Source organism: Pyxicephalus adspersus, chromosome 7, assembly GCF_032062135.1.
Source record: "Pyxicephalus adspersus chromosome 7, UCB_Pads_2.0, whole genome shotgun sequence".
NCBI classification, from domain to species: Eukaryota; Metazoa; Chordata; class Amphibia; order Anura; family Pyxicephalidae; genus Pyxicephalus; species Pyxicephalus adspersus.
Window position 1 is genome coordinate 46,030,389 of NC_092864.1, and position 25,593 is coordinate 46,055,981.

A 25,593-nucleotide genomic window follows, 5' to 3' on the forward strand; every position below is an offset into this window, starting at 1 on the left:
TAGTGCCCAAGTTAAGGACACCCGACATACAGAAGACTCCTAGATATGAACGGTGCTTCCCTGCTCACTGTGTGCAGGACGGAGGCTTGATGGCGGGGGGGGTGGATGGTTTGCATGAGTTGCAGAAGAAATCTTTTGCTAAACACAGCTGAGGTTGTGGGTGATCCTAAGGACTGAGCTCTTTGTGCAGCCTCTTGTAACTCTTTAATGACCAAGACAAACTCTGCATTTCTTTATTTTTGCCCAACTTGCTCCAGACGTTAATGAATGTCTAGAATCCATAAAGTTTTTTTCTATTTTGCTTTGTTTGTGAATAACTTACAGTGAGGATTTTATACAGTAACTGACACCATGCTGTCTAATAATATGGTACAAACCTACAGTCCCTATCACGTATGTAACCTGGGGACTACCTGTACCAGTAATTCTGAATGTGCAGGTAGCCATTGGATCATAAAGGAATGATTTGCATGGGTCTGCACGTTGTCCTTATTTGTTTAACATGTGATGAAATGAGACATGACAATTTGTTCTGTTCTCAAGAGCCTCTACTATGCTACAGAAAGAAAAAAAGAGAAAGATGGATATCCCAGTAAAAAAACAACCAACAAAGAATATTTATAAAAGAAAAGACACACAAGTGGAATGTCTATTAGTGATAGAGAAATTAAAATAATCAGAATGCCTGCTCATTCCAGTATTTATTGCCAAGAATGTTCGCAGAGGTGGAATGACAACTTAAGATGAGCTGTATACTTTATCAGGTAGAAAAGGACTAAAGTCCATATATGACTTGGCTCTATTACAATTAGTTTATAATAAGTTACTCTTTACTTCACAAAGCACACATTACTTGTCCCAAAGCCCAGCTGCCTGACAGCCAGCGATAAAGAACCCTTAGTATACCAGTTGTAAAGTGACTGTTTATTTGCTGAAATATCTTTATTATGCCTCTTCGCTGATATTATTGAATTTTCTGTAACCATGTGACCGATATGTAATAAGTCCCAGAATTCACTGCTTCTTCCTGACCTCACCCTTGCAGTCCGGCACCATGGATCAGTTACACCTCTTCAAAACTAGGGATCCACTTGCAGGATCTGCAGTAAGTAAACTTTTTTTTTTTTGCAGGGGGAAAAATGTGTTTACTTTGCCTTAATGACTTTGTATTAAATATTATATTTTCCTTGTTGTGCTAATCTTGAATAAAGTAATCTATCTTATGTCATTATTCACGTTCATGATCCGTGATTATTGATTATTTTAATTATTAGAGTGCTCTACATATAATGCATAATTGAGTAGTAGAGATTTATAGAAAATAATTAAGTCTTGAAAGTTAATTATGCTGCTCAACTATGTCACAATCCATACATTCAACTGAGGCTTATATGCAAGAACTTCAGCTTTGATTATGTTAAGAGAACAATTGTAGTTTATATGAAGCATGAAAGGCCTTCTTAAATAAGCTTTAATTGCATTTTCTTAGCTTTGGGTGATGCCACAAAGACATTGTAATGCTTCATTTTTTGGTTCAAGGACAGGACTCTGGAGTGAGTGTGCCTTAAATATGAATAGCTTTGCCATTCCTAAACCTGGAACAGATGTTCAATAATTGTCCCTCAAAATGATCTTTCGTTATGATTTAGGATGATAGTAGAAACCAATAGGAGCTGTTCTCTTCTTTGGAGAGGGCAGGGGGAAGGATGACCAGGTGGTGCACTACAGTGTCCTACTCAATATTAAACAATAGCTGTCATTAAAGGTCTGTCCTTTTGTAATTCAGCATATCAGACTGTTTAACAATGTCCTGTAGTGTGGATACCTAAAAATAAATGCTAATTGATTTTTATCCAAAGCTGATCTACTGCTGGGTTACCTTCTGCGCTAGAGACCCTGGAAAAATATGCAGATCAGAAAAGTCAGAATAAAACCCAAATCTGCATAGCTGTTGGGGAGCAGATATTCAAAGTTTTGACAGAGGATCAGTATAGCAGTCAATTAACTAGCATTTCCTTAATGGATGCTCCATATTTTTCTAAAGGGTTTCACAGGGGGGTGGGGAGTCGAACAGGGGTATTGCTAGGACAGTGGGAAGTAAAATGATAAAATGCAAAGGGGAAGAAAAAACATCAATCCAATTTCCGCTCCCAATCTGAATCTCCTAGAAATATGACAGAAGATTCTAAAGGGGTTTCTGCAGTTTGCACTGTGTTAAACGGATCTACCTAAAATTGATATTGAAATTGATATTTCATTTTTAGTGATTACTGAAGTCAGCAGTCTTATATATCTTTCTGACCTATGTTCTTACTGCTCTGCATACCTACTGCAGCAATCACATTGAAGTCCCACTTGCCTTCTCAGTTTGAATAAATCTCATATGAGGAGATAGGAAAGCCCATTGTTGATGGGTATTTGGTTGGGTATCCATTGAGTTGTGAATCCACAGCAGCAGCACCCTTTAGATACCCAACAGTAGTTTTCAGTTCATGAAGCACAGGGGGCTCACATACAGCCCCTGACAACACCAAAAGGTTGCAAATATTTTTCATTGTATCTGTTGCAACAGAAGATTGCCATAGACTGAAGATTTGCTAGAGGAAATGGTTAAAGGAGTGGTGGGTTGAAACATCCATGGACCCTAGGGTTCCTTGAAAGGTTGCAAGGGGTTTCTTGAGCTGTGGATAACTCGTCTGATTGCAGTGCCTGCAATGTTCTAGGTTATAATTCCACTTGGCAAAGCCACATGCATGGCACTAACAATCTTTTTAGCTGTCTATATAGTGTAATATTCCCCCACAAAGGGGGCTATTCTTTACACTTACCATCAATATAAGGATCATTTCCAAATGACCCCTAATAAATGTATTATAGCAGAAACCTGAAAATAAGTAAGAAACCTGTAAGTCTGAGATAGGTACAATGACGCACATATGGTGGGGTTGCCCCCAGATACAACATTTCTGGAAGGAGCTTGCAACTTCTCAGGGACATGTTTTCCTTCTCCATATTTACCTTTTTCTAACTGTATCAAAAAGTTTTTATGCATATTAGGCCTGTTTTGTACAATGAATATGAACTAGTTATATATTACTATACGTTTTAGTTTATTTTGGGAATGTATCGAAAAGCAGATATTTTTCCTTTCTGTATATCTGAGAAGATTTGTATAGTATTGTTCTTTAAATGTGTTATTTTGCTACTCAAGAAGTTTTTACTTTTTGTTTTTACTCAAGAACCAGTCTGTATTAATGTTATGTTTTCAGGTTTGATTCCATAAAATTTTAAGTGTGAAAAAAAGTTGAGAAAGACTGGGTTATGGACTGGAATTATGCTGTAGAAGGTGTTCAGAGACTAGGAACATAGATTAGTGGAGATCACTGCTAATAAAATCCCTTTTACAACATTCCCAGTACTGACTACTAGAACCTGTGGGCCACACTGCAGATGCCAAAGAACCACACATGGCCCTCAGTCCACAGCTATGCACAACGTTGTGCATTTGTATAATTTCATCTTGCCAAGACAAAAGATTTTATTAGGTAATATAGAAACTTTGAAATAGGAAAAACGTGGGCTGCTATTGTTACTGGTTGCCTGGCAGCCATGGCAATGGCTTCAATAATTTCTGAACCTCTATAAAGATAAGGTGTTCTGACTTCTTACCACCTTTATTTGCTATATGCTTGTACCAGGTAACTAACCCTGATACTATAGAATAGGAGAAAGCTAGGCAGATAGCAATATCAAAAGAAGGGTTAGCAATAGAAGCCATTTAAAATTATATAATACATTTGGCCTTTCACTTACTATACAGAGATTTATTTGCCAATTATCAGTGCAACATTAAAACTGCATTTATTACTATGAAGAGTAGGGGAACACTTTTAAATTCTTAAGCCATTTCCATCCCTACCTCTATATCCTTTGTTATCATGTCTACAAAACAGAAGCAGGTTGGGTGAGGTATTCATACATAATTCTTTTATGATCACAATAATAAACATCTGCAAAACAACTGAGTTTCAAATGAATTGTTCATAATGTTTGGTATTTTTCTAAACTCTTGGTCCATGGCCATTCAAGTTAGAGTAAACCAAAGTTAGCCAAACACATTAAGATCCAGCTTAGTTTTTGATGTTGAACGAATCTGTAAATGTCTATCAAAAATTAGAAGGATGTGCAATTTTTACAATAAAAGTCTTTTTAATTAGGGAAATAGCATGTGATTTTGAATTAAAATAGCCATACCTGGGCAGATGTTTCTCCAAGGACAACATGTGTTGAGACACTTGCATGTTATCGATGGTGGCAATGTTGACAAGGTTAATCTTTGACTTCCATGATGTACAGATATGATACACACCCACAATCACATTTCAAAGATCTATAGCTAACTGATAACAGAGATATGACAATAAGGGCTATGCTTATCATCTATTAGGGGGTTCATTAAGCAAGGCCCATCCTTGCCTGTGTGTCTTATTGGTCTTAGTTGCTACTGACACCACCTTTTTGTAAGGGTGACATTCCCTGGCCAGCAATGTAACCTTCATTCTTCCAAATGAGCAACGCACTAAGATCTAACCATTGATATATACATTATAACAGGGATTCCCAGAAGACCTGACTGTTATTTCAAGTGGTTCCCCCATGCTTAAAAGGTCAAGAATACACTAATCTAAATTAAGTGGGAATTTTAAATATTATGTCTAATATCATGTATTTTAGCAGTACAGATATTTGACCCACCTGCATGCATGACATTTTTTGCCAGTTAATTTGTTAAACCCAGCAATAAACCATCAAGACATAGTACACTGTGATTTCACTGCTGCTGTTCTTGAATAAAAGTTTGCTGAAAAGAATTATTTGTCTTTGTCAGTATGAAAAAGTATATCAAGACCTCAAGAACATTTCTAAAAATGGAGAAAACTTTTGCAAGACTCTTATGTCTGTTCTACAACAAAGGTAGGTATTACAATTTCATTGATAAATAGAGATAAATGACTGTTTACCTAAAGTGTGCAATAATCCAAAAATGAACTTTTTGTTCTGTTCATTAAATGCAAAAATATATCTGCTGATTATTGCAGAAGTTCAGAGCTGCCCGGTGTACTGGGCACACTTCTTGTGTTATGCCAAGGAATCTAATTAGCCATCCTAGTTTTTATCTTGGACCACATTATATTTAGTATCTGTGTTGTAGGGACAGTCAAGTGAATGATTTAAAATAATTTAGGAAACAAGATCCCCCTCATTCCACAAAAATGTTGTGTTGTCAGCCCCCAACTGAGCTGAACACACTTCAGAAAAATCAATGGGTACTTTATTTAAACAGTCTTTAAAGTGTACCTAAACTCAGAATTTATCACCTTAGGTAAAAGGGTAGACAAAACCCTTTATGTAAGGTAAAAATTCTGTTGTTTTTATTTAAGGGGTAACACCACTTTTTTAAAATAAAATCAGGGTGCATGGGAGCGCAAAGCCTCCCGGGATACCTACACATGAGCAGTGAGATCAGCAATTTTTTTTTATTCTACGTCACCCGATCTTGCGCCTGGGTTGGGTGACGTAGGATGTAGAACCCGTAAGAAGAGACGAAGATGAGGGCGTCCAGAGCACCAGCTCCGGGACGGATGTTGGGACGACGCAGGACCAGATGCAAGGCACTCCCGGGGATGGGACTGCCCTGTTGGATTAAAAGTAAGTTTTTTTCTTTTTTTTGGCAATTTTTAGTTTAGTTCCTCCTTAAGACTTATTAGGTGTACATACATTACATTATATATACTTTTAATACACTTCTCTTACAATTTATTTTGCAGAGCTTCCCTGGAGTTAAGTTATGCTAAAGGACTTGAAAAGGTTTCCAGCAAACTCACAAAATCACTAGAGGGTATGAACAAAAAGTAAGTGACCACTTTCAGTTTTCATATTAAAAGAGAACACCTGATTGACTGAAAAATGAAATATACTTGTATAAACCAAAACATTTTTAGTACATGTGATCTGCGTCATTGGAAAACCCAAATTAGTTCCTTTGACAAACCCTACAATTTGAATTATTAATTTTTTGCCATTTGGCTTACTATGGCTTTCTGTATAAGAAAAGTGTTGTTTAAGTTCTGGAAGCCCAGCATCTATTTTCAAATTGGTGTTGTAGACCAGACCAAGAATTAGGCAAGTACACATGTAAAAGATGTATATTTAGCACATTTATACAATTACCTAATTTTTAAGAAGGTGCTAGGAGTCTAGTAAGAAATTCTTACCTGGGGGCTGCCTAAATACAAGGCTCTGCTATATAACTATTTTATGTGCATTTAACAGAGCATTGTTAGCTTCCAGTCAGGTAATAGCAGTGCAGCAACTGTCACACCTCGAGTGACCTCTGACTTCTAATTCCTAGTGCCTTGAGTCATCTCTAATGTAAACTGTATACTGTGCAGGTAAACCTGCATTCTTTGATACGGAGCAAATATTCAGACTCTTGCATAAGCTGTGACTAATTCTTGAAGGTTGGCAGAAATTAGGTCTTTCCAACATAATGATCTTAAAAGGGCTTGTTCACTAAAACTCATAAGTGGAGGATTTCTTACTGTCCAAAGCAACCAGTCAGAACTCCAAGAGAAACAGAAGGGTTACTATGAGAAAAAATACATTTTCTTGTTAACTGATCCCATTACTGATTAGGTATCTACTCTCATATGGGATAGTGCTTACTCATAATACATATAATCCTTCTTCACAAGCAGATAGAATTTTTATCCTTTAGTGCAGTCATCTCAAACCCCCGGGGCCACGGACTGGTGCTGGTTCGTGGCTGGTGAGCGGTAGAGAATGGCAGAGCAATGTATGTAAGGCTTACATTTCTCCGCCATTCCCACCAGCTCTGCCACCTGACAGCACACCAGCTCTCTTACATTACTCAGCTATTCTCAGCTAGTGTGCTGACAGGAGGCCGAGCTGCTGGGAATAGCAGAATGGTGTAAGCTGTACATATACCGGGCTGTGACAAAATATTATTCTATGTTACCAGGCCCTGCTATCAGAAAGGTTGGTGGCCACTTGTTTAGTGTGTTCGGGCATACACAGCCAGCTTATGTTAAAGAAGAATTCCAGTGGTGGTAAAAGTAAAAAATTATTTTAGCCTTAAAGTGTACCTAACTCAGAATTTTCACTTTACATAAAAGGGTAGACAACTCTTGTAAGGTAACCTATGTAAGGTAAAAATTCATTTTTTTCTTTAGGTGAACCGCTTCCTAATTCTCGGCTGCCTAGGGCATGTGCAGAAGGACCCGTTTTGACTTTCTCCATAAAGAGAAAAATTTGCAGATCTCACACATGCGCAGTGAGATCAGCATCTGTCCGGGAGCCATCTTCGTCCTCTCTTCCGGGTTCTTCGTCCTACGTCACCCAATCTTACGCCTATGGGTGATGTAGGATGAAGAACCTGAAGAGAAGACGAAGATGGCTCCGGGACAGATGCTTGGACGATGCGGGACCCAATGCAGGACACCCCCTGAGTGATCGGACTGATTGAAGGAAGTGTTTTTTTTTTTTTTTGGAGTTTTAAAGCACTTTGGAATCAACTTTAGTTTAGTAGCTTGCATTCTAAGTTAAGGCTAAAGGTGCGTACACACTTCCAATTTTTATCGTTCCAATCGAACGACGAACGATCGATTGGGCAAAAAATGGTTCGTAAAAAAGTAACCAACGACGCCGACGAACGAGGAAAGTCGCTGGAAACGAACGACCGGACCGACGGATCGGATTGGACGACGATCGTTGAACATCGTTCGTGTGTACGGTCGTTCGTTGATCGTCCATGTTCAGAGCATGCGTGATGAACGAACGTCCGTCACTTTCCTGTCGTGCACATAGTTCCTCTATCGCTCAAACGATCGTATCTATTGTGTGTACAATATCTACGAACGATCGTGTCGTTAACTCTATGTGCAGGATCGGTGCTATACGATCGTTCATATATATCGTGCATGAACGTTCGTCGTTCGTTTTCCAACGATAATAATTGGAAGTGTGTATGTAGCTTAAGTAAATGGAAGACATGTTCTCCAATTCAAGATAAAGTACCCCCTCCTCCCATTATTTGTGAAAAGCTCCACCTTATCTCTCTCAGGCCAGATAGTAAGTGGTTGGTATATTCCCGGGAATTAAAAAATGAGTACACAGGAGCTATGGTTAGAACCACAAGAATTCACTTGCAGTTTGCAGTTGCACTGGAGACAATGGAAGGTAGTTTGGGGTGACTGTGGCAGAAGTTGAAAAGTGCAAAGAAACCTTCAATGTTTTTATCAATGTATTATATGCCTGGCTTAAGCTACCATCTCCCTCATGTTTAATGTGAGCACAATCTGCTGCGAAGTGATTTTTTAGGCCCAAATGAACTTTTTGGGGTCCATTTAGAAGGCAGTGAATTTGAAAATTATCAGATATTATCTATTGTAGAATCAGTTATTGCCATGGAAAACACATTATGTGCAAGGATTTACCACCATAAAATCTTAAATGTCACATTCAGTGCTTTTTAAATTTACCTATCTGTAATAGCTAAATGTATTTCAGGTTCATCAGGTCTTGTAGTTTTTTTTACTTCCTTTTAGAAAGCAACCACATCATTGAGTGGAAATACTACTTGGTTGCTGTAGGTAAAGACTCTTGCTCTCTACGTGGAGGCAGAGGTCTAAGATGAACCCTGAAGGGTCAGACCCAAAGCTCTGCGGTCAGCAAAGCTCACACTTTCTGCTGATTGGAAAGCTCTATCACTGATTTACCAGGAGATCAGTGTTATGCAGAGAGATCATTGCTGCAACACAGAAGCAACACTTCTTTCCTGCAGCATCAAGACAGTGGAAAGATATTTCTTCTTTTTTATGGTTGTTATGTGAAGAAAACCAACTGTTAGGTATTGCACAGCTTTGGTTTTGATGCACCTGGAATTTATGTATGGATTGGAAAGGCAACAGGTTTAATTGCATCTGCTTATATTTAGCTTCCTTTTATATTTTAACACTCTGTTTAGCCAGCAAGGCAGGAATAGATATGTAAAATGGAAACTCACAGTTCATTGGTGCTAATTTCATGGTCTTTATGTTGGATAGATACAGGATGCTCCACCTTAACATCATTACGTCAACAGAGGAAGGTGGAGTATTTAGTAGCTCAGTATATTGTGATTCAGAGCTGAGTAACCTAGACTTTGATTTACCTGTCTTCAGTGCTGATAACATACTAACAACAAAGTCTCTGGTATTAATATTTGTATCATGACCAATTGTACTTTGATCTGTCAGTTTTTTTTCTCAAATACCATGACTAGTTTAATAATGCTGTTCAACACTGAAAAAGAATATCATGGGAGAACATGGGTGATCCAGGAAACCTGGAATGGATCTAGTCCAAGACTGAAAACATTTGCCAACTAGTAGCAAATTATTTTTAAGAAATATATTCCAGGTTTGTTGGATCATCCCTGTTCTCCCATGAAATTTTATCTTTTCCAGTCTTAGAGAACTTTAATAAATCAAGTCCATTGTGTTACCAACTCTTTTATAATGTTTTAGGTAGTGTAATAAATTGTTTAAACCACAATTATGCTTTAGTCTATATGTCCTGTTGTTGACCCCCTTTACTTCCTTTCCTTCCTAAAACTGCAAGAGGAAAAAAAACTCCTGCCTCCAAAGTGGGCAGAATTCCAGTCTTAGAAAGGCATTACTTGAACATTTGTTTCCTATTTGATGATTTCCCTTCACTTCTTTATCTTTCTCTGAATCTTCCCTCTGGAAATACAAAAATGACAATCTTCTGCTTGATAGTCAAAGCATTGTTCCAGTCCTTAGAGTAGCATGGATTCCGACAAGTTACTTCTGAACATTAGTGCTTATTCTTTGCTTCCACTGACACAAATAGCATGGGACTTATTTTATCCCACTTACAACACCGAATAATGGGACTTTTTTTTTTTATTCCCACTGACACCAATGATGGAAGTTATTTTTATCCCATTGACTCCAATGATGGGACTTATTTTCATCCCACCAACACCAATGATGGGCCTTTTTTTATCCCATAGACACCAATAATAGGGTTTAGTAAGCCTCCAAATATCACTGGCCATTGAACTAGCCCAATATAATACGTGGCCAAAAGAAATGTGTGTGGGTGGACACAAGCTCTGACACCAAAATGTCAGAATGTTGCCAATTTAGAAGGTCCTAGAGTTTGGTTACACCCTACATCTGATATCATTTTACTTTTTTGAATACTTTTATTTTTAACTAATGCAGGTAAAAGCACAGAAAATCAATTCAAGGTTTTTAAATTCTTGCTTTCAGAACCAATTACGTTTATTTTTTGTCATGTTATTATGGTATTTATGTCAACATGAAATTGAGTTGGGAGATTTGGATTACTGCACTAATCCGTTAGCATAATATTAAGAACTCTATTGAATATAATGATCTATCTTTTCAGAGTTGTTGTGATACAAAGCACAATTTAGAGCAGTGGTCACCAACCTTTTCGTGCCTAAGGACCACTATATGTACAGACTCCAGACCGTGCATTCGCAGGAAGCCGGGTGTCACTCAAAGGGTAAGAAACTTCCCCCTGAGTGAGGTCACAATCCCAGAACCCACCCACTCTCCCACTGCAGTTTGAAGTCTGCGATGGGAGAGTGTGTGGGTTATGTCCAGAGACACAACCTACCCTGAGCCTACAATCCGTATTGGAGACATGGTCCATCGCGCACCAGCCAGAGCCTCAGACCACCAACAATTTCTAATGGACCACCGGTTGGTGACTGCTGATTTAAAGTGTTGTTATTAATATATCAAGGGTGTTCATAGCATATTTCTTGTGAGATACACCAAGAACTTCTTATCTTTGAAAATCCACATTTTTCTACTCTTTTTGCAGCATATTGTTCCTTTATAAAATGATAGATACACTTTAATTATTTCACTTTTACTCAAAAAAACCCTCCCTGGTATATAAACTAGAACATATATCCTGGTCATAAAATCCTTGTTGATTGTTTCACTCCTCATTCAGCAGGGCAAGCATACAATTATGTCACTGATTAGCCACAGATAAGATTAGAGATAAGATTGGAGATGGATAAGTGTATAGTGCACTTTGACTCCGCTACAAGAATTCTGAATACTAAAAAAAAAAAAAAAAAAGGCACCTTAGTATCTGTGCTCAGGTTGTGTAAACACCTCTATATACTCCACAGTGCTGGGAAGAAAAATGTAGGATAGAAATGTTAAGAACAAGGAGAGATTGGTTTGTTTCAGCAATATACACTTATATAATTCAATAGAATATTGCAATGTATTTATGCGGTTTTATATTTGCATTGAGGCTCTACAAATGTCAGTAAATCTGCAAGGTTTTACCACTGTTTACATTCATCACAGCTTGCACATTTATTTATCCTATAGCAAAATTCCTTCACAGTTATTACAAAATGTCACAGTCTGTTGGCAGGTTACAGTATACACCTCTCCAAACTAATTTTATGCTCTAGATTTAGTAAAGTAAAAGGACAAGAACAAGCATCAATTTCTTTCTTACTGTTACACCATGGGTGAATATGATTGTGCAGATGCGCACGCAGTAAATGCCTGGATCACATATTGATGTTTAATGTGTATATTGTGGTCCTAGTTTGCTGTGTGCTTGGAACATCCGAAAATGATTTTTTGCACATTACGATTCAATAAAGTTCATGACAAGACATATTTTATCAAAAAAACAAAAAACAAAACAAAAAAGGAAATATTATGGTGTCTTTCAAAAAACAGTGCATGTATGCCCAAAAAATTCATATATATATATATATATATATATATACCCTACCCCTTTCTACAGTTTACTAGGGCCTAATATAAATTGAAGTCTTTTAATAAATTCGTCTCATTACAATGGGTTGTAGAAAGACACCACAAATTGCCAGTTGTGACTTCATTAAATGCATATTACTATATAGTATTGCATGGCAATAAGAATCAGAGATAATTCATCTACAAGGCAACTTTGACAGGTCAGAAGGTCCATGTTGATGTCCAGGGCTCCCAACCACAACATTAACGCTCTAGTAACAGACCAGGGGGATGGTTCTACTGATCAGAGTTGTGTACCTGCTTGTCATTCCCCAAAAAGGAAGCACTTGAAAGCAGTTGATGTCTGATGGGTTTCACTAGAACAGACAATGCAAATAGTGCATCTTCTCTGCGTCCATACAATCATTGTTGTCAGTTATAGGGATGACTTTACCAAAAGCCCCATTGCCTTCATCCATCTCTGTTGGAGGTAATAAATACATTGAGCGTGCAATTTGGTTCTCTGTGCATGATTAATCCCACAAAGTATACTAATTGTTTTTATTTTCCAACCAGTTATAAAAAATGGTTTATGGGTTTTTCTGAACAATTAATTTGATGGATTTTTTTATCCTAAATTAAACCCAGTTGGATAAATTTGATTTTTTGTTTCACGGTCAGTGGGTATACGCTTCATAATGAATACCATTTTTCTTCTTCTTATCTTCTTCTATTTTATCCTATAAAAAAAAATAGATTACATTTCAATAGTTTCCACTGTATCAAATAAATAGCAAACACTTGCAAGGCACAAATAATTTGTATTGATTCTAAAACAAAAATTGAATATGTCACCAGTATTACACATTTCAAAATCCAGTAATGATTCTACAATTACAGACCCTCAAACAGAACTTATTGCTGCATGTCTCTCATTTCTGATGATTAATTACTTGAATCTAGATGAATTTGCTGTTAAAGAAAAAAGGATATTTTTGGAAGCAGCTAAAATCAACCACGTGAGTGGCAACAATTACACTGGGGAATGCATTTTTTGTTGAGTTAGATCTTACATTTGTTTTTTTACTAATTTTTGGGTGGTGAATCCAGAAATGACCCCAGTTTTTTGCTATCACATCCAGTTTATACGATACAGGGTACCCTCCATTTTTGTCCAAAAGCATACAAATTTTACATACAATGAAAAAATAATGAAATAATAACTTGAATGTACTGTTTATTTAAATTTCTTTTGTTCATAAAAAGGATTTATTGTTACTCATTTACATGCTTATAGCTTTTCCTGGAGTGTACAGCGATAGGACAATCCCTCTGGATGCTCCAACAAAAGTCAGCCATAATATGAACATCCCATCTAGCCTGATACCGTCCTTCCATGACCTTCAAATCTTGGTGGAATCATTCACCTTGCTCATCACTGACTGCACCAAGGGAAAATATGCTATGCACCTTCATCCTCATATTGCCACCAAGCAATTTGTAGCTCTACAAGAGTTTCTGGACAATTTCTGTGTAATTATTTGCTCGTGTGTTTCCAAGAAAGTCCTTGACAATGCCTTTGAATAATAACCAAGCATTCTTTTCGACTTCTGACATTGTCCTGATGAAATGTTCATCTTTCATGAGCTGCCAAATCTGTGGACCATCAAACACACAGTCCTTTTTTTTTTTCAAATGACAGGCTGGGAAATGCCAAAATGAAGTACTTGAAACAGTCTCCTTCAGTTGGCAAACCTTTAACGAACTGCTTCATCAGACCCAGTTTCATTTGCAGAGGCGGGAATATATTATTCTTTCTATCAACAAGTGGCTCATGTAGAATGTTTCGATCACCTGGTTTCAGGGCAGATCTTGGAGGCCAATTCCTTTCCACCCATTGCCTCTCACAAGCTCTGCTGTCCCACATGCACAGATAACAGGAATACTTGGTGTCTCCGCACTGCTGACCAAGAAGGAAGCATACCATTTGAAGGTCCACACAGATGACCCAATTGTGCTGGTGATATTGCAACAACTCAATGACTCTCTTTATGTCTTAATATTCTTCACAAAGAGAATCTGAATGGCCATTTGGGACTAACCCAAATAGTTTGCCATTGTGAGGACACACTTTAGGCTCCCCTTTGACCTATCGAAGAATAGTCGCCATTCAGTTGAGTTATAGATTGGAATTCCCAATTCCTCTATTAAACCAGCTATATTCTGTCAATGCACAAAACCACTGTCAGTTCTAAAGTACTGCAAAAATGCAATTTCTCTGGTTCGAAAGTATGATACCTTTACTTTTCCAAGTAAGTTCTTCTCATGCAGTCTTGATGCTAGGAGTTCTGAAGCCTTCTTTGATAGTCCCAAATCCTGTGCCAAATCACTCAACTCATGCTGATCAAATCCCTTACAAACAGTCCGCTTCAATTTCAAACTCTTCATCATTGTTGTCACCTAGTTCATCACCATCATCATATTCTTCAAGAGAGGGTAGTGTAAAGAAACAACCAGCACTGCGATTTTATCTGAATGAGCCACTGGGTCTACAGCTGATGGTAGACTAGGATAGTCTATGTTACAATTATTTTTCTTTGTTATATCCTGAAGTTTTCACTATACAAAAGTAACAGTCACTGAAATGATCTCCTGTCTCTCGCCAAACCATACGTATACTAAATGGCATCTTATCAGGTGTTCCCTTTGTCCACATCTGTAAACCCTGGACACACTGTTTGCACACCTTATGAGGGGCCCAAGACTTCTCTTGATCACCAAGTTAAACTTTGAATAATTCCAAATAGGCTTGCTCTACAATGTTCGCCCTTTGACTGGGAATAGTGAAACTGCCACAGATATAACAAAATGAGTCAGGGTTGTTTAGAATATTCAAAATACAAAAATATTTTAACATAGCTTTTACTGTTTTCTTCTTGCCAGATATTTACAGTATTTACAAATATCATTTTGTTATGATCCCTCCATAGACTAAATAATGATGCATTTATTGTATTTTGTTTTAAGGCCCCTTTAGTCTCAGAACACATTTTCATGCATACTTAAAAGTTTACTGCATTGCATCCATGGACCAAAAATAGAACTTGTCTCATTTTTCTTTAGTGTCCTGCAAGTCAATGTATTTATTTTCTATCAAGTGCCTTGCATTGTGCTGAGGGATGGGTTTCTGAGGACTTTATTGTGCAGAAGGGCATCTATTTATTGTATAAATGTTGTATTTGGAAGCAACTTATTTTATTATTCTAAAATAATTATGTTAATTGTTTTTCAGACCAGTCTAAAAATAAATCTTCTTGAAGCAAATTACTTCAAACTGTCCTTGACTCTAGCGGAGTTGCAGCAGCAGTCTCCTCCAACACACCTATGCAGTGAACGTATGGTGAAGTGGAAAGAAAAGGTAAATTCAAATTATATCGGAGTGCATGAAAAATGATAGAACTAAAAATAATAGGCCCCAGGAATTAATGGCACTGCAAAGATTTCTGGTAAAAGGGGAAAAAAAGATGGAGTGCTTTCAGGGATGTTTATTTAAAGGACTACTATACCAAAGGTGCAGATATATTTTAGGATTTTTATAGGCATTCTAAGTGGCATTACTCAATAAAGCAGCAGAAAAAGAAGTGGCAATTTCCTATAATCCATGGTATCATTATTCAGTTTACGTTAATCGGATGGCTGAAAATCAGCTTTGGGATACAGTACTTTGCAGATTGTTCTTCCCCTACCTTAGTGAATAAGGCTTTTTTTTCGCCTCCCCACTGATTGGGTTAGTTAAAAAATAGACCTAATTACAAAATGCTTGCTACAAAAAAACAGAATTGATTTATTGTACTTCAGATTATTGTATAGAAGATGTTGCTACAGTGAAGACAATATTCTCTTTTGTATATAAGTCTTCAGCTGGGTCATATAAGATATTGTGAATACACTGGCTGTAATTTTCATACCCTCTGCCACTGATTAATATAATTTAGAGTATGTTTTTCTCTTCTTTTCTTACAGGGATGTCAGCACTGCTCTGTGCAGGTGTCTCGGTCTATAAATTCCAGCAAGCTAAGGCGTACTTCCACTAGGAGGATATCAAGCAGGAGTAGTGGCTATAGTAACTCCTCAACAAGAAACTATGCCATGGAATCTGATGAAATGGATTTCCCCAGCAAACCACCAAGAGGTTTAACCAAAAGATCTTCTAAAAACCAGCGTGGATCAATGAGAGAACACGGAGGTGATGCTGATAAAAATTCACTTTATCAAACATATTGGATTCTATTTATAAATCATTCCCCCAGTCAATTCCTCTGAAATTCGCTAGTGGTGAATTCAATGATCGTATATTCCACAGGTCTCCTAATTAAACAATGACTCATTCTGCCACCTAGTGGTCAATCATCAAAGGTGCACAGCTGTCACAATAGCAAATCAATAGGAAAGAAACAAATTTTATGAGCGAACTGACAAAGGAATAATTTATAAATAGAGCCCATAATGTATAACCTTGAATAAAAACTACCTAACCTGTAAATAAAATATAAACTATGTGTTATCCTTATAGTTAACACTACTTTAATGTAGAACTTCCCTCAGCTTTATTTTATTTGGTGAAATAAAAGGTTAAATCCTTTGATCTGTCCTTATTACTGTATCTCACCATCTCTTCATACCCCACATTAGTTCAGAAAGAGACAGCAAGTATTCTCTAGGATGACTTTTTGTTTTATTTTGAAGTGCATTTACCATATATTCATACTGCGGATCCACTAGTGGTGGGCCATTTGATTACCCATGGGAATATTTGTGAAGAAAGTACTTCGAACAGAGGGACCAGGAGATTCAACTTATTCTTATCGATAGGATTGTTTATTTTCCTGAAATGTTAGTGAAAGTTTGGAGATTTAGGTGAAATGCATGAATCAATGCTGAAGGTGCAGTTAAAAGGTGGGAATGCTTTAATGTTTCTGGGACTGCTGGTATCACAGTCAACATGGTAGTGGCCAGCAGGAGTCTCAGGATTTTTTGGGATATATTTTACATAGTTACATAGTTAGAAAGGTTGAAAAAGTCCATCAAGTTCAACCACTAAAGAAGTAAACATATGCCAGATAAAAAACCCCATAGACCTAGTTGATCCAGAAAAGGCAAAAAGCCCTGGTTCAATTTGTTCCAACAGGGAAAATATTCCTTTCTGACCCCTTGAAACAATCGGATGTTCCCTGGACCAACGATCCGTGTTGTCTTTACTTTAAACTTTAATAATCAGTTATATTCTGTGCCTATAGAAAAGAATAAAGAAAGCAATCTATGGAACTTGTAAAAACCACTCCTTGAGGGAGCCTATTCCACATTTTCACTGACCTCACAGTGAAGAATCACTTCCTCGGATCAGAGGGCTGTTTTGACTGGGTCTCTTTATTTAACATTTTAATTACTTTCCCTGGCGCATTTAAAAAAATAAATAATGCTGTTCTCTGCAGATTCACAGATTAGGGGTCCAGTACTGTGTGGCCCCTGAGGGTTCCAACCTCGGCTTATGGGAGAAAACTGTGAAAGTGACTTGGAAGTGATGTTGGGGAGAGACAGTGGGTAAAGAATGGGATATGGAGTTTTGAAGAATCCATGTGCTTATCCTGACTTCTTACAGAGACCTGACTACCACTGAACATTGTAATTAAACAGATTGAAGATTGGATTGCTGTCTTGGAGAAGACCTAGTATTTATGACGTCTCCTCCTGCCTTTTTATTATTGTTACATTAAATGTATATGCACAAAAACTCTTTGAAAATGAGGAATTGAACAACTAGTATCATGTGACATGTTTATATATTAAACTAAATCAGTATATAAATGATGTCTCACCCCTATTACTCTATTTACAGACATGGACACAGGTGAAAATGTTTCATGCCAGGTCTTATATCCATATGAACCTCAGAGGAATGATGAGCTGGGCTTACAAAAAGGTCAGTATAAAACACTTAGTATGCTACACACTGCTTCTTAGGATGGATAGAGAACTCATAAGATGGATTACCTTTAACATAGGCAAGATGCATGATCAGACATCTTTAACAAGAGTGCAAGCAGTACGGAAAATACAAAAGCTAATAACAGCCAGTTACAATTATTTGTTTGCATTGTTCATTGCTGGGCCTGGAGCTGGAGCTGGATTGTCTGCCATGGTTTTTTGTGTGATGCGCTTTTAAAAGTTTAACATGCACTACATTCTGGTGCAATGTGGTGTATCAGGCACCACTGTTTAAATATTCGGCTGCCAAATTCATCACAGAGCAACTCACAGGGCACCACATCTACATTTTGAAAAATAAGGTATACAGCCATAGTAGGAAATGAGCCCTTAGGGGAGAGTCCCGCCATTTTTTCCCACTGGCATTGGTTGAAGTCTCCCGCATGGAGGCTTGGGGGAGTGATATTCAGAGAGAAAGGGAATTACAGGCTTTTTCTAACCACTAATTGTCTGCTTCAGTATAGATCACATGCTTCCAGCTTTGAAAGGAGCCCAGAGCAGCTGTTTGGTTTAAAGGTGGCTATAAAATGTTTTCCCCAGTAAGCAAGGATGGAAGCTGGTGAATTATACTTTTCTGAACCTCTGTATAGAAAATAATTGCTGTACATTTTAACACCAAATAACACAGATATAACTTGTGTCTACAGGTGACTTGGTTATTATTCACAAGAAGAGTGATGATGGATGGTGGTATGGAACGCTGAATGGAAAGAAGGGATATTTCCCATCGACATATGTTGAAGACCCTGACAACCAGTATTCTGAATCTTAGTTTAAGTTCTGCTTTACCAGTTTTTATTTTTCATTTTTAAAAATATTGATATCCCCATTCCAATATGATTTTAAAGTAAAACTCTCATGAGATAAATATGGGTTCTGAATCATTGACCTAAAGGCTGTACTGTCATCCCTCATTAATATAATTTAAGTTTAAACCAACTTACAACAGTAATGTAGGTCCAGAAACCCAAGCCAGGTAGCTTACATTTTCTAAGGTTTTTCTGTATCTCCCTTGGTTTACTTTAAGGTCTTCTGTACACTAACCATTGTAAGGTTAACACACATTTAATTATGTGCATTGCATACACAACACAACAGATATATCATAGGATTTGTACCATTTTTGTTAATGCAGACCATCATTGTGGTATAGTCTAGGGCAGGTGCATTGGGTGTTCACTGGTTCAGTGCATTAGGTTGCCTTTCAAAATTATTTGCATCTCAACAGACCACTGTCAATGTGCAAAACTGTACCACAAAGGTCTTGGAGAAAGATCTTACCTCCAATGTCCCTATAACAGGCACCAATATAAATGACATCTCAAATCTTTATGGCTTTAATGTAATCTTTAAATTATTAATATAATAATAATTTATTAATATAATAATTAATATATAAATTGCATTAAATAAAGGATTGACCAATAATACACAGATATATTTCTTTAACATACTGTGTAGAATGAAACTATGTATTTTATTAAAATTCTAATATATATATATATATATATATATATATATATATATAATGTATATATTTAGATTGTGAATATTTGAAATAAATGAAGAAAAAGAAAAAAATATTTTTTAAAGATTTTGAACAATTTCATACAATAATAAATTTGCTTGATTTGATAAATGCAGTGTATGAAATGTATATTGAATATGCCCAAGGGGCAAAATAAGAATCCCTGGTTAAATCATGAGCCTTGTATGACTACCTACATGTCTACCTAAGGGCCCATACCACATGTTGTGAAATGCAGTGCCATTCATGGTTAACAGTACCTGAATCACCTTTGGAGTGAAAAAGAATTGAGCCTGTTAATGTTGCAATGTTAATTCACAGAAATTACCAAAGTAAACATGCTTAAATCATTTAGTAAATCAAGGTCATGAAACTTTCTGGTCATACTTCATTCCCCCAAATACTGTAAAACAGCAGTTGGAGTGTAAGTATCCCAATATATAATTATTGACTCTGAGCTGGGGGCAAACTAATGCATTTTTGTAGAACTTTTTAAACAATGTTCCATTTTTTTCCGATATGCAGTTTTCATGAATACTTTTTAATGCTATCTAAAATTTGGATCTTCAAAAATTGACTAGATATGCACAAAACATGAACATATGTAGCATATGCCATCTAATAAACATTTTATCATTGCCTTCTGGTTGGTGAATATAAAAGTAGTACTGCCGTTTTTTAGCTTCTATGACAATATTGGCAACAATTGATAATTTGGCCTGTGCCATAAGTCATACTGACAACTTTGTTTTTGCTTAAATTAGACATAATGATTTTTTTTTAACCATTTTTTCATCTATTTTTTTTTCGGAAAAATACTTATATAATGTAGGTCAATTGCAGTAACAAAGAGGCTCCTGGGAAAGTATAAGTATTCATTATTTTATGCTTTGCACATTCTGTTTGTCATTCTGCTAGTTTAGCTTCACCTGACATTTGTTGACCTGCCAGCAATCTATCCTATTTTATTAATCCTCAAAGGAACCAAATGGAAAGTGAAACCCTCAGAAAGTGTGGTCCAATTTACCTTTACAGGGAATATAATTCATTCTTATCATATCCCTCAAAAATCCCTAGATAATTTCTGGTTTCATGTTTTTTAGAAAAGTTTCTTTATTTAAGTCAGTTAAAAGTTTTTAGCAACCTGGTGTCCTTTATAACCTGTGCCTTTAAATGACTTGTACATCTTTTTTCTTTTAACCTTTTTAGTTTTTCTAGTATATTTTGCAAGTGCAAATTTAATGATATGTTTTACATAAAGTAAAAGATATGTTTTACATGAAAATTAACTTCATTCTATACTCCTAAATTCTACTCAAAGAATAGCAACACAAGATCACATAAGTTTTTTCAAATTGTGCAAATTACTTTTGAATGAATACTTTTTGCAGTTTGTCTCCCATGACTGGAATCTTAGGGGAAACACAAATCTTCTACTTTAACAATCATATTTTCTTAGTGTGTCTGTGAAGATTCTTGTTTAATCAGGTGGATGTATATCTAGTAGTAGTTAACCACATTCAATGTAATCAATCAATTAATTCTGATTAATCAGATTGATAAGTGAAATGTCATATTTAGGTTAAATGTCTTCAACAATACTGATGAAGCACCTTGGGGAGCTGCATAATGTTTTCAACATTACAAGAACAAGTTTAGTTGAATGTGACTTACTACTACTGATTTTATTTTTAATGCTAGTATTTTCTCCACTGAATGAATGTTTTCTCCCAGGATTAAATACCCTTAGAACATTGCTCCTTTAACTGGAGGATTTGTCTTTATTAGACATCAGTGGTATGCAACTTAAACATAGGGTTTGTTTAATGCTTGTCCAACTTCAAAGAAGGTTCTCCTAACATCAAAGAACATTCAATCAACTAAAGAAAAATGATTGCAGAACAAAGTACATTCACCTAACACATAAACCTGGGCACCTTCAGCTAACTCTAATATCCACATAATCCAAAAATATAATTATGCTATGTTAACCCTAAATATGAATTTACCAACTAGAAAAGGTTTACATTGCAGTCAAGAACATTTGTTCGGCACTATTCTCACAACACCAAATCACCCTTGACCTAATGCATGAACATTGCCTAATTCATACAGTACAAATAAACTGTATGTTCTCTTTAAATAAGTTGCTGTTTTTGGGCACACCCCCAAGACAATGTAAAAATGTAAAGCTGATTAAATGAGTGTTGTCTGTAGAAACTAAATTACACCAACTCCCTAAAATATGTCCAACCCTTGGAATTGCATTTTTAATACATTTGATACACTTAGTTCAGTGTGAATGATATGTACTTATAGTGCACAGCTAGGAGCCACACACAAAGCCAAAAGCTGTTTTAAAAAATGTTTATTTGGGTAATATTAACACAACATTATTAAATTAAACAATATCTATATGAAATGATGTAATTTAGAATATTTTACTTGTGTGATTTAAAGCATGAAGATATATTTAGGTTTTCAAGCTATTTAATCATAATTATTAAATTAATAAAATGTAAAGCAAAAAAATGCAATAAAAATTGAGCATGAAACTAAATTAAATTGGCTTACTTTAATTATTCTATTAATTAGTTTATGAAAACTAATTAGATGCTAGTAGGCTTTGCTAGTTTAAAAACTGTTATATTTGGTATGACTTTCTGTGCTTGGTTGGCTGTCTGGATGCTATATTATCTCATATGAGGAGTTATATGAAAGTTTCTATATAGAAAGTGAGTTACATGTTCACACACCTGAGCAAAGAGGATCAAAGTGTAAAACTAAAACCCAATAAATGAATATATTTACTTTTATATATATGACCAGGGACACCAACAGGGGGGCAAAGGAGACTTTACTGGCCCCTGATCTAAAAGCTTGACTTTTGCAATGCTGGAACTGTTAGACACAGGGAGAAGGACCCAAGAATGGGGCCCAGAAATTTCTGGTGGCAGCTTTGTATATACTCATTCACTGAACACTGGTGAAAATATGCAGTACTTTAAATGCATGTTAGAATAAAAGGTTATTGGTCCTGTTATCTAGAATAGCAATTTTATCTGCCATTTTGTATTGGCAAATTGTGTCCCACACCACACCCCTACCTGGCTTAGTTCTTAGACACCAACATAGTTGTTTTTTAACATTAAATTTAGAATGTAGACATTAGAAACTTTTTTTTCTCACCGAGTGTAACTTTCAAAAATAATACATCTGTTTTTCTTTACACTGTATACAAGTTTTACACAATCTAATATCAATTATATTTTAAGATACACATAAAATGAATCACAGTGTACATGTATTTATAAATCTTATTATATTTTAGAAAATTATTATTTACATATTAATTGGAAATGGAAAAACTTCAGTCAAAGATGCCTTTTTCCAAGCATGAAACATTATCGATACACTTTTTTAAATGCATATAATTGATAGAAACTTGGAGAGTCAAGAGGAAAGCAATCATTGTACTGTATATCAAGCATACAAGTTTACATTTGTATGTGAATAAACATTGACTAAATTGATTGGACAATACTATGTATCAACACCATGGGGTTTACTACTTAAAATGAATGATTGAGGGGGAATAATTTGCAAGAGCACACAAATGTCAGGGACAGTTTTTTTCAACCTGGGTTTTTATGGGTTCCTTGTGGAATAATCATTTTGTGCCTCACAGGCCAGTTTAACTGACCCAAATGGCTTTCTTCAAGGGTGGCATTTTTTCCAATGGCCAGAAATGTCAGATGCATTCTTCCTACTGACCTTCTTGCTAACATACTATAGCTTGCCCTCACACGACAAAACTTAAAAAGTATTTCAAAGGTTAAAAAGGTAGAGAAAGGCTGGTTTAGACTATATCCTAACATTATATTCAGAATATACTAGGATCTACAGAGTCACTACATAACCAGAAAAGGACTGGGTAACAACACATAAAAAACTAGGTTAAACATAAATTTTGGATAGAAATTAAATAAAAAAAAATTTAACTTTTTTAATTAAAATAAATTTAAGGTTGTGGTGATTACGTTTTTAGACACTTTATGGCTATGTGTGTGTCTGAGTTTTATAAATCATCAAAATCAAATTTCGAATAATAACATATTGAAGGAAGTCACAAACCTAAAAACATAGATGCTGCCTAACTTTTTTGAATTTTTGAATATTGTAAATTTACAACATTTTCTCACCTCTGCAATAAATAACTTAAAGAAATGAATTTCTGTGAATGGCTTTTTTAATGCTATAATGGGAGTGGCTAAAGTAATGTGAAACATTGCCATCACTTTGTAAATCAAACGATTATCATAACATTGTCTTTTCTGCAGTAAAGCCAGTTTAAGACCTTCACCATTCCATCAAAGAATGCCCAGCTGTCGTAAGTAAGAGAAAGATCACACAATGCTTACTGTACTACCTTACAGATGATGGGCATTGTTTATGTGATATTTAGGTCCCTACACATACTTCCCTGTTTTTACAGTGTATCTACTTTGACATTGTCATTAACTAATAGGCGCTCCAGTTGTGACAAGTTTATAGTAAGCTCCCTTCTTATCCATGAGTTCTTCATGTGCTCCCTTCTCAATCACAATACCCTGAGACATGACAGCGATAATATCAGAGTTCTGAATGGTGGACAACCGATGGGCAATGACGATACAAGTACGACCTTCTCTTGCTCGGTCCAGGGCAGCTTGTACTGTCTGAAAGGCAAGAACATACAATAAATATCATTGAAATACGCACTTTGGTAAAGCAGATTTTAACCTTAATTGGAGAACATTAAGATATGTAAAGAACTGTGAATCATAAACAATTGCTATTTTATTTAGGGAAAATATTACCTATTCTCGCCTATTTTCATTCTTTTTTTTGAATAACAAAACATATATTTCTGAATAACACAAACATAAAAACATGCGATCAGCTGACAACCTGAATATACTAAATTACCAAGTTTTTCCATCAATTGGTTTTTTCTTCCCTGATTGCCTAGACATACTCCAAGATGACATGGTGTCAGGGTTCACTTTCCAGAATTCAGATTGCAAAAGAGGTTCAGGAAGCATGAGACATCGGAAATAAATGATGTGACATTTCATAAGCTATTTGAAATGATACTACAGAAAAAGCTTGTCGTAAACAAAGGTAAAAGTGGTCCAACAAAATATTAGAGTAAGTGATTTTTTTTTTCAGGCATTGCATATTAGACCTAAGAGTTTCCCATACACTACCCCATATTATGCATTTTTAGTTCTAAGTCTGGGTCTTTTTTTATGTATTCCCCATGTCATCACCTTATCAGGAACTGATGGTCTCCATTCACATATACTTTATTCTCTCACCTTTTCACTCTCTGTGTCTAATGCAGATGTTGCCTCATCAAGTAGAAGAATCTTAGGGTCCCTGATAATTGCCCGGGCAATAGCAATACGCTGTTTCTGTCCCCGAGAGAGCTGAGACCCATGAGCTCCAACATTGGTGTCATATTTCTGTAACAGCAAATCATGAGACAATCATTAATATTTTTGACTAATTTACATACTAGGACAGCAACCTACTAATAATAAATACACAATCTAAAGTGAATTAAACTGCATTTCATATTTATTTGCACTGAATAGAGCAAAATTTGTTTTTTAAAAGTACAATTTAGAAGGTAATTCTCCCCTCCCTAAATGCCATTTAAACAATATCTGTTGAAAGCCTAACTTTATCCAAAATATCCTCAATTTCAATGCTATTTGTACCCTGATGGATGTTTTTTGTCTCCTACTTTCTGTCTCTGTGCCAGGATAGTTAATGATGGAAGGTCTCACTAATGGCAACAGAGATATGGGGGTAAGTCACCCAAGTGGAGATAAGAACAGCAATAAACCTATGATGGACATTCTGACCTTCTCAAACTGTGTCAGAAAAATGTCTCCCACAAAGAGACATCAAACAAACTAGGGTCAATAAAAGTAGTTTAGACTGTTTGACTATATTTTAGCCCCCAACCTCATAGTAATTTTATAATGTGGGAGAAAACCAATGCAGAAATAGGGTAAACATATAATGAAGCAGTAAATCTGGTGGGAAGTCAGCAGAAAGTTCCACCCAGTGATAATATCCCATGCATTGTTTACAATTGAACCTTTGCAGCTGTCAACTTAC

General features: G+C 36.1%; 2 protein-coding genes across 2 annotated transcripts in view; one reads left to right on the plus strand and one right to left on the minus strand.

Annotated features, from left to right (window-relative positions):
• Positions 1 to 861: 861 nt before the first annotated feature.
• On the plus strand, positions 862 to 21,987 carry NOSTRIN (nitric oxide synthase trafficking). The gene is made up of 7 exons (XM_072419090.1): positions 862 to 1,105; positions 4,889 to 4,974; positions 5,829 to 5,912; positions 14,973 to 15,267; positions 15,873 to 16,095; positions 17,746 to 17,829; positions 18,542 to 21,987. Exons 1-7 carry the CDS (start codon positions 1,055 to 1,057, stop codon positions 18,664 to 18,666), a joined length of 948 nt encoding a protein of 315 aa, XP_072275191.1. The 5' UTR covers positions 862 to 1,054; the 3' UTR covers positions 18,667 to 21,987.
• Positions 21,988 to 22,726: 739 nt separating this feature from the next.
• LOC140335564 (bile salt export pump-like) overlaps positions 22,727 to 25,593 on the minus strand; it is a 48,468-nt gene continuing 45,601 nt past the window's right edge. The window contains exons 28-29 of the mRNA XM_072418285.1: positions 24,783 to 24,929; positions 22,727 to 24,140 (exon numbers count right to left, since the gene is read on the minus strand). Of these exons, the coding sequence (XP_072274386.1) occupies positions 23,940 to 24,140; positions 24,783 to 24,929 (348 nt within the window). The 3' untranslated portion in view covers positions 22,727 to 23,939. The remainder of the gene's footprint in view (positions 24,141 to 24,782; positions 24,930 to 25,593) is intronic.